General features: G+C 32.7%; 2 protein-coding genes across 2 annotated transcripts; one reads left to right on the forward strand and one right to left on the reverse strand.

The window, feature by feature from the left end:
* The first annotated feature begins 826 nt into the window (after positions 1-826).
* Positions 827-3,837, forward strand: LOC140842415 (serine carboxypeptidase-like). The gene is made up of 8 exons (XM_073210301.1): positions 827-1,253; positions 1,742-1,943; positions 2,031-2,150; positions 2,247-2,390; positions 2,488-2,638; positions 2,724-2,818; positions 2,919-3,177; positions 3,264-3,837. Exons 1-8 carry the CDS (start codon positions 916-918, stop codon positions 3,506-3,508), a joined length of 1,554 nt encoding a protein of 517 aa, XP_073066402.1. The 5' UTR covers positions 827-915; the 3' UTR covers positions 3,509-3,837.
* LOC140803665 (uncharacterized) lies at positions 3,662-8,175 on the reverse strand. Its single transcript, XM_073159565.1, has 4 exons — positions 8,170-8,175; positions 5,361-5,522; positions 5,081-5,138; positions 3,662-4,577 (listed from the first exon to the last, which is right to left on the reverse strand). Exons 1-4 carry the CDS (start codon positions 8,173-8,175, stop codon positions 4,405-4,407), a joined length of 399 nt encoding a protein of 132 aa, XP_073015666.1. The 3' UTR covers positions 3,662-4,404.
* Positions 8,176-10,978: the final 2,803 nt, after the last annotated feature.

Consider the following 10,978-nt stretch of genomic DNA (forward strand, 5'->3'; position numbering starts at 1 on the left):
CAAACTCTCAGCCGACAAATTAGTCATTCGAGATGTACTCTCCTCTAGGCATCATCATAGAGCAACACAAAGTAATCGATAAGCAAAGATTACATTTTCTTTTCGTTTTCATGGGAAGAAACTTTCCTAAGAACCTCATTATGAATGCTGGTCTGTCTCCTAGTGTGGTGGCACCTTGAGAAACGAGGTAGGATAGGAAAATTAGATGTTGGCCTCCTTTTGGTCCGCAACACACGGATGTCAAATGCACCAGGTGGTTAATACTAACAATACCATATTTCAAATCAAGTTAAGATAAACTCGAAAATGTTAAATCTTTTTCCCATCATGCTGCCACAAACTTTTCCGACAGTGTTTCTAGAGATGAAATATACTATGATAATCTACTTGAAACATGAATTATCTTGGTATAAAAAACTTTTTGCAATTGACATGTGCATCCGGTCTATATGACTATATCAGTGGGATATCAATCAAAGGATGGATAAAAAATAAAAAAAAGACAATGTTAAATGATATAGAGAGTGAAAAATTATGCAATATCTGGTGTGAGTTTTACGTTAGGACGAAATTATGATCAACTTTGGCCCGTGTAGATTTTCCAATTATAACAGTAATTCTTGAGTCTTGACGGTGAAGGGATTTGATGTTAGATTATCAAAACATTGTCACAGATTAATATTTTTAACTTTATTTTTATGTATTATAAATAAATTATAAGATATAGAAAATAATTTAAAAAGAAAACTTTGAGTAATTATAAAAATCTGACAGACTAAATCTTGAAAGTTAAACTTATTGAGGAATTACATAATTCTTAAAGGTAGATTACATTAATTCTTCTCTCCCACTCACAAAAACGTTATAAAACCGGCCTTTGCATTGCTTATCAGAATTCATGAACAAAAATCTGTAATGGCTTCAACACTTTTCTGCCATTTCTTCGTTTATGTTGTCTTCGTTTTTCCGATTTCTGCAACCTTAGCATTAGCAAGAACCTTTGATGATGGGAGTTTCTTCGATCTGAAAACTCCAAAAGGAGAGGCAGAAAGGCTCATCAGATCGTTCAACTTGTTCCCAAAGCATGACATGAATTATCATGTTGGGGAAGCTTCAGGGTATAAAATGGATAAGGAATCAAGAATTGTCGAAAAGAAAATCAAGTTTCCTTTTGTTTTGCAAACAGGGGAACCTGTATCTGACTTGGGTCATCATGCTGGTTATTATAAGATACAGCATTCCAAAGATGCAAGGTACAAATTGTTTCTTCACACTTTCACAGCATGATAAGTGGTTTCCACTCAGTTTCGGACCCGAAATTATGAGTTGGAAAGAGATGAAAGATTTAAATTTAGACTCCCTCTGCTGCAGGTTGTGGTTGCCCATGCCAATATAACAAGTTCAAATTGGTAGGGAGGAACTTTATTTTCTTAAAACTCACACGAAGTATTTGGATTATTTTGTCTGATAGGTCGTTTAACATTAGTGATGGGGAAAGTACCCCCATTAGAGCCAACTTAGTATCGTACTTAAATGAAAAAAAATCAAAATATTTATATATATATTGCTCTTGGTAAGATGTATATTTTGCATCTCAAAAATACCATTTCGTCGCCCTGCCCTCTACTTCTAACCCTCTCAATTACATTCCTGGATCCATACCCAAGTTATTAAGCTGGATCAGTCACCATCCATAATGAACAGAAAACTTTGACTTTTTTTCTTGATATAATATTGGCAGGATGTTCTACTTTTTCTTTGAATCAAGAAGTAGCAGCGAGGCTTCATCAAAAAAAGAAAGAAGTAGCGGCAAGGATCCTGTAGTTATATGGCTAACTGGAGGACCAGGGTGCGCCAGTGAACTAGCTTTGTTTTATGAAAACGGCCCCTTTCACATAACAAGCAACCTATCTTTGACGTGGAATGATTTTGGATGGGACAAGGTAACTGTTAAAACTGACTAAAACTACCATTTCACTTCTTTGGAAACCTTACAGATTCCTCCTCCCATATCCTTCCATAAAATGTAGGTATCAAATATTATATATGTCGACCAACCAACTGGGACCGGTTTTAGCTACAGCTCTGATGATGCTGACACTAGACACAACGAGGAGGGTGTTGCCAATGATCTATATGACTTCTTGCAGGTCTTTTTCTATACCAACATTCGTCATTTCAAGAAAAATAAAGAGCGATTATTCATGATTCTATAAATCTGAAGAGACTTATTTTTGTACTCTCAGGAGTTTTTCAAGGGGCATCCTCAGTTTGCAGGGAGCGATTTCTACATAACTGGAGAATCTTTTGCCGGGCACTATATTCCTGCATTGGCTTCTCGAATTACTGAAGGAAACAAAAACAAAGAAGGCATTCCTATTAATCTAATGGTCTTTATGTACATCTTACTGCAGTTCTGTATGTTGTTGCCATCTAATATCAGCTAATCTGAATATTGTTTTACGGAATCAAATTCTTATTTCACAGGGAATGGCCATAGGAAATGGATTAACTAACCCAGAAATCCAATATCAGGCATACACTGATTTTGCTTTAGACATGAAACTACTTACGCAAGATCAGTACAATAGTTTGAAACCAGCAGTTTTGAAATGCGTAGAGGAAGCTAAACTTTGTGGTAGTGCCTTAAATGGCAGCCTTCGATGTGTTTCTGATATTGGTGATAATTAAATAAATCTGCTTCTTCTGTTGTTATACTTTAGGCCCGGATGGTGGAATTAAATGTGAGGAAGCATATGGAGATTGCAATTATAACCTCTTCAACCGCATGATTTTGGCAATGAAAATGGGTATAAATGTAAGATATACTGTTCTTTGGCATCTGCTTATCATGTATTATAGAGAATAAGAAACATTGGTCACTAAAAGAAGGATTTTACCCCGTGTCGCATATGCAGATCTATGATATAAGAAAGAAATGTGAGGGTGGCCTGTGCTACGACTACTCTAACATGGAGAAATTTCTGAGTCTGAAATCCGTCAAAACCGCTCTTGGTGTTGGTGATGTAGAGTTCGTGTCATGCAGCTCCAAGGTGTACGAGGGTATGCTCCAAGACTGGATGAGAAATCTCGAAGTAGGAATACCTGCACTTCTGGAGGAAGGGATCAAGTTACTTGTGTATGTTGGGGAATATGATCTGATATGCAATTGGCTTGGTAAGATTTTTGCATATAGCTTCTGAATGTTGGATTATTATACATGGAAGTTTTATGTTTTAACTAAATTTTTGTGATTCGGAAAGGGAATTCAAAATGGCTTGATGCCATGACATGGTCGGGACAGAAGAAATACTTAGGAGCATCCGTGATTCCATTTTCAGTAGATGGTGTAGAAGCTGGATTGCAGAAAGGATATGGACCACTTACTTTTTTGAAAGTGCACAACGCCGGTCATTTGGTTCCCATGGATCAGCCCAAAAATTCTTTAGAAATGCTAACAAGGTGGATGCAAGGCAAAAGCCCCTTGGGTCAGGCAGGCCTTTTGTGATTTGCCCCCCATTAATTGAGATAGATAAAGAGAATAGCATCCATCTTATTTTGAATAAATAAAACCCATCATCGATCCCAACAGACGAGCTGCTCGTGTATTTGAATAAATAACTTATATGAATCAAAACTTTAACCAAAATACAGTACCATATCTGATAACATGTATTATATATACAATATGAGCTTAATGTTTGAACAACCTTGAATTGATAGAGAATCAACACTACTATCAAATCCACAGGTGAATGTAGTCTCGTCAATATATAGAACAGTTTTCAAGAATGTAATCTCTGTCTCCAGGCTTAACCTATACCTGCTAGTTTTCCCTCAAGCTTTTTCACATCAGTCTAATAGCGTGTCACAAGACTCGAGCAGCAAACATTATCAGATAGTTAACTTGTTTCCTGAACTCAATGTGAACATATTGTCGTGAGAAAGCAGTCACTGAAACAGTTGTTCCATATGACCACTCTACACTTCCATTTTCATCATCGTCAGTTGATACAAAAATGTTAAAAGGTAATCAACATAAAAAATCCAAGAGAAAAAAAACACATCTTCCATTAATTTCACTGCAAAAATTTAGAAGGAAAGCAAAGCTGATCAGTTGTAACCCGATCCTGCTACAGGCCTCATCTAACTGCAGAGAGTTATAATTGGAGGGAATGGTGATGTTACAAGAATAACTTCCAACAGTTGTGCAATGAAAACAGAAGGATAGTATGAAAATATACCGATAAAGGTTAAATTGATAATAGGATTACCAGTTTCCGTAAACCATTGAATTGCATTGGCTAGCAGTGAGCCATGTATAATACAATGACTAGACTCAGAGGCTCGTCCAAAAATTTACCGAGCTGAATATATTTTTACAATTCAATGAGATAAAACTTGTCAAGAAACACCTCTTACATGGTACGATTCCCTCATAGTCTCAATAGCTGGTTGAAAACCAGTCCTTAAGGGCACAACTGACACCACTCGTTGATGCTGGGCATTTCCACTGTTTGGGTTTGATAATGTTACAGTTAGCATCTCTCCCTCCAGAACCCTGCCGGCTGTCATTGCTAAGAAAAAAGCAAGATGAGTCATTAATATTATGAGTCAGAAAACTGAAAAGGCCGTCCAATATGTTCATTCAGATGGGAAAACAGAATATGTCTCAACATGAAATACAAGCATGCAAAAATAAACAGATTTGTGAAAACAATAATGGAAAATCTAATACTATATCAGTGTTTTGATTGTAGTTAATCTCCCTATATAGTAAGACTGAAGTGAATCCAAATGAAAACTATACAATATGCTAAGGTTCCTATACAATTTCCTAATAAATCTGTGTGTATTAAATAAATTTGATCTCACGTCTGACATCTTGGTTGTTTGAGATGGACCCTCCTCCAAGCATTATACCCCGACACAAAGTAATAAATAACAGCAAAAAAATAGTAAATTTTGCATTTTATTTCCATTTCATGGTGAGAAACTTTTCTGATAACCGTTATGCAGTTAAAATTTTTTAGTTTCGGACAATTTTCATGAATTCGATGGCAAGCTCTAATTTTCCAACAAGTTAAGATATAAAACCAGAACTGGTCTGTCTTCGAGTGTAATCGTACCCTGTGAACCTGAGGCATGATACACCAACTTACAGAAAAAAAGTTCTCCAGGTGATTCACCAAACATTGATTTGCGGATCCACAAAGAATATATCGTAGATCACTAACTCGGAAATAAGTTTACTTTTCTAGTTTAATTCGCGGTTAAGTCACATTTACAAGTTGTAAGTTAAAATTTAAAACTCAATCATGATATTTAGACAAGAACTCGCACAGAATTAACGAATGTACCAGCATAAGGATGAGTCTTGGCAAAGTCAAGAATTCGCCTGCCGAGCAACCAAACAACGCTCTTGCAGCCCTGTCAAACATTATCATCACAAAAACCTTCGAATCCGTAACAATAAAAATTAATATTTTTGAGTATGTCTTTTGTGAGATGGTCTCACAAATCTTTATTTATGAGATGGATCAATCCTAACACATTTCTAAAAAGCTCATGATAATATCATGAGCCCTTGATAAATAATTTTTTATAAGGATAAACTATACCTGGTGTGATAATTTTTATTTAAGGATAAAATACACTACAAATAAATTAATTACCCTCAATTTATAAATGATTTTTATAAATCTATGTTAGAAATTAAAATCAAATAAATATTTTTATTTATTTATATATATTATATAATATGATAATTACATAAATAAATTCGAGATAATTATATAAATAATTTTTATAAATCTTAATAAAATTATTACTATCACCCGATTAACATTAAAAATTGATATTTGACTTGACTCACAAAATCAAGGGCTCAATTATCATATTATATAATATATACAATTAGGTAAAAATATATAAATCATGCAAGCACTATCGGCGTATTAACAAATAAAAAATATGAACCCAAGCAACAACTTTGAAATTATAAAATTTATTATGATAAGGTTAATTTTGTCATTATAATCTAATATATAAATTTAACCACTCTTATTAAAATCATACCAAACATTAAATATAATATCCTACATCTTATTTATCCTTAACTTATCCTTATATTATATATCACATGTTTATCCTATCATATGTACCAAACTATGCCTTAGCATAAAAAGAATATTTTTTCATGGATGACCCAAATAAGATATATATCTCATAAAATACGATCTGAGACCGTCTCACACAAGTTTTTTCCAATACTCTTAGCGTAAAAAATAATAATTTTTCATGGATGAGCCAAATAAGAAATCCATCTCACAAAATACGACCTATAAAACCGTTTCACACTAATTTTTGTCCCACTAAAAAAAATCCATTGATCAAGAGTTTCGTCGGTAAGCAGTGATCTACGTGGCATCTTGTAATTGGTTGGTTTGCTCAAGATCCCATGTGATCAGGGGCTTCTGCTTCACGTGGACTTGTGGTGCTCCAAATGGTACCATCCACACGTACTCCTACATTATCTATCAAGGCGATGGTTGGATATCCGTATACAAAATTTTCAAGTAATGAATATATTTTACATCACATATAAATTTATTTTAAAATGCCAAATATATTGATAATTAATCTAACATAAAAAAGTTTTAGAAGCAATGCAAACATATTAATAATACAAATATTATTGTATTTTTTAAAAATAAAAAATATTATAAAAAGTTAAATGTCGGAATCGAGAATTCCATTGATAATGATGTGTGGAAAATGGGTCTCAAATCATTTCCTTATCTCTTATAATTGTTAGGTACAAATATCTTTGCGTTGTTGCTTTACTTACTTTCGGACGTTCCCCACATATCTTGTGTCATAGGGTTATTACTTACGAAATAAATAAATAAATGAAGTTATATATTTTTGTCTTGTACTCAAAGCAAAATACGATAATTTGGATGCTTAGATTTTTTGGAAGTATGTCGGTCCATCGATTCAAATATTATTTAATCTTTCCGGAAGATAACTTTTCTAATTATTTTAAAAAATATATATAAATTAATAGTGCATTACACAACTTCTTAAAATGATACTGATACAAGATAATGAAGTTGTGATGCCCCTCTACGACATTCATAGAAACCGATATTTGAATTAGTTAACAATATGTATGTTAAAATAAAATCCTATAATAATTTACGTTAACTATTTTTTGAAAACGGTGATGAATACGATGTATAATCACAATTGTACGAGTTATAGTTCAAACATATAACTGAATGATATTTGATGAGGTCCGAGTAAATTGGATGAGTTGAGTGGATAATATATCGGGTCATGTCATACTTCTTTCCCCCAAGAGCGCTGGTAACCGAGCAAAAGATCTCAGGCTGAGTGCTCTGCACGCTGGAAGAGCAAAGATGTTTGAATTGGCTCCAATTAATTGAATATGCTAGAGAGGTCGGTGAGTCGAGGTCCAGGTCTCTTGCTCGACCGCCTCCACGAGAGCTCGGGATTCGAGGGTGTCAGCGCTTCATGTTAAGCCACGATATTTTTGCAGCGGGCCGAAAATTACAGAACTCAGATTCTCTTGGAAATCAACGATGCATTTCCTTCAAAAGAGTGTGAATGAGTCCACAATTTACAACATCTTAGACAAAAAATATCCAGTTTGAGATAAATTGTTGACTTCAATATCCAATCAGAATAATCACTTCTCCCAACTAAAAAAAAAGTGTGCATATGAGATATCAACCAGACAACCACTCGTATGGAAGGGCATCATATCATATCATATCTAATTCCATGTTTAGAAAAGACAGCTAATCAACAGGAAATTAAACTTCAGCTTTGCAAACACGTAAAATTTCCATGTTCTAAATATCTGAAAAAGATCTCGAAATTTACCCCCAAAAGCATGTCCCTATCTTGGACTCTTGTGAAGTAAGCTACATAGAGCCACACACTCGTTTCTTGATTTTCATCAACTCGGGCATTGACTAAATATTTAATGCGATTTGTGGGCACACACACAAAGTCTCTATATATACACAGGGAGAATACAATGCAACAATATCAATAGAAAACCTACCCAACTCAGAGTTATAATTAACTTAAATTTGTCGCTGAATCAATGGATGCATGCCAGCAAGATGTTGCCTTTACCAGCATTTGCACCTGCACCTTTTTTTTCCTCGTATCTTCCTTAATCCTCACTCACGCGTTCGATCTTGCACATATATTCATATTATATATACACACACACACACGCACGCACAACATTAACACGCCAGAAAGGGGAAACAAAGGAGGTGCAGGTGCAGATGCAGGCAAATGCCACTCCGGATAAATCTTTGACGACGTACGTGATTCAATGAATATAATCAGGAAAGGCGAGGCATATATCTTCTGTATACTTGGAATGTTCCAGAAAATGAACTGTTCGTGGAATTTTAGGAGACGAAACAATATATATATATCCTTGTTTTTGTGTGTATTCTTGTGAAGGAAGGTACAATTTCTCCATTAATCTTTTTAACTTTTTTGTATCCCTGAAATTAATTTCTATGATAGTTGGTTTAATCTTTTAATTTTTTTAAAAATCTAAAACTCATTTTCTTAATTTGATGGCTAAATTATACTCCAAAAAAAAAAAGGGTACGTATTTACTATGGAGCTTAGCTTTGCCAAACGTTATTTTTGTTTCCTTAATTTTTTTAGGGTTCGACTAATTAGGTCAAGATCATGTATGATTAGAATGATGCAAGAACAAGGATGTAGATTCATAATAAATGGGAAAAATACATATATATGTTAATATTGTGTAGCATACTTATGCACTCATAATTTAGCCATATCTCAGAACTTGCTTCAATGCGAGGCTTGTCAGGATGGATTATCTGCCAAGGCAACAATCACTCGAACAATAGGGAAGAGGTCTCTTACAACCGCAGTTTCTTTTTCAGGGAAGGTAGGGGCACGTTACATTCATTAGAGCGAGTGCTCCAGTGAGACCGGCCGAGCCAGAAGCCTCCTTTCCTTCAGCTAATTCAAGCGATCCAGTCAGTAGAAAAGTAATCTCACTGTGTTTCGTTTGAATTTTTATTGTTTATACACAGTTTCAAATCTATCTCTCCAAATATGCCGAAATTAGACGAGATTGGAGGTTTGAATTGGAATAAAAAAGAGTTTCATGGTATAAAAAGTCTAATGATATTAACTTTGAAAGAAAAACGACTTAAATGTAAATGAAAGATAATTGTTATTCCATAGTTTCTTAAATTACTAGCATATATGTTCAGAAATCAGACAATAAATATAGGGAGAATAAATTGTTTCTTTTTCTTAATCTATGCGGAATTCTTCGGTTTAAAACTTTTTAAATAGGCCGATAAAAATATTTTTTTTGTGAATCGAGTATTTTTTTTTATGCCATCTCTTCTCGCTGTCACAGCCATCTACAGCTCTTTCATGAATTACAAGACTGGTTTACTTAATAAATAGGGTTGTTTTACATGTATTTTAAATGAAAAAAAAAATAGTGGAAAATTCTGGGTTTAGGGTGAGAAAGAGTGGAAGAAAAGTAGAGGGGAAAATGGGAGAAATGAGAGAAATTAAAATCAATGAAACTTTTATTTGAGAAAAAAATAATTTTTTTAAAATGTAATGTCTTAAAATCATAATAGATTTATACTATATAATAATGGTTAATTAAAAGCACAAAAAACAAGTCAAAATATAAAAGTAAAGTATAGAATATCCAAATTACTTTAGCAATACAATTTTTTACTCCAAAGACTTAATTTTTATTTAATATTTGTATATTTTTACTTTCTTCGGAATATTTATATAGTTTTCTTTTATCACCTTTCTATTAAATATCTAATAATTCTATAAAATATACGGTAGTCGGTTATACACAAGTTATTGTTTTTAAAAAATGTAGGATAAATTCCGACTTCTGAACATAATATTATTCACGGAAAAACTTGCATCAAAATATCTTTATATATATTAATACATACTAGCGATTTTTGGGAGACGAGGCATATATATTAAACTTTGAATTTTTGTGAAATTGTTATTTATAAAATATAATACTATTTATGTAATTTATTCTTTATTATCTAAATATTCATTTGTTTAGTAGAAATAGGGTTAGCAGAAATTAATCGAGAATTTTAATTTCATATTTGTTCATACAAATTTATACCAATACAGTTATTAATATAGAGGGTTGATTGCATCAGTAAAATAAAAAAAAATCTATTAAATTTAATAGTATTTTAAACTCCATGTTTTTAAATAAGACATAAAACCCTATCAGATGAGGTAAATGTACCTAAATTTTTATAATATATTGATGAAATTTGTTTGTTTTTTAAATACTAAATGATATATTAGTCTATTAATATTTTTAAGGGTTTATTTCTTTTAGACTTTTTATAATAGAAGTTGGCATAATTAGTCAGTTATTATGACGTCTTCTTGTTTAATAAGATAGAAAGAGATATATAACAACCATACCAAATGTAAGATTAGATTGGGCTAAAGATATAAATCAAGAATTAAATACATTATAAAAATTCATGTGAGACGATCTCACATGTCAATTTTGTTAGACAAATATTCTATTTGAGTAATTAATGAAAAATTGTTATTTTTTATATTAAAAATATTATTTTTTATTGTAAATATGAGTATGTTTAACCAGTCTCACGATTAATGATATGTGAGACCGTCTCATAAGAGACATACTCTAAACACATAATCACACACATATATGTACTAAGTTTTTTGTAATTAGTCTGATTTATATTATAAACAAAGGTAATATTATAGTTGTAAAATTTAATTTGGTGAGAGATATAATTAACATATAACAATAATTACTCAAAAGTTCATATAAATACCCTAACAAGGTGGTTGGTAGTTAGTCGTGGGAGTTCAATATAATTCAAATTGGGTGTACCTA

Source organism: Primulina eburnea, chromosome 10 (genome assembly GCF_022965805.1).
Source record: "Primulina eburnea isolate SZY01 chromosome 10, ASM2296580v1, whole genome shotgun sequence".
NCBI lineage: Eukaryota > Viridiplantae > Streptophyta > Magnoliopsida > Lamiales > Gesneriaceae > Primulina > Primulina eburnea.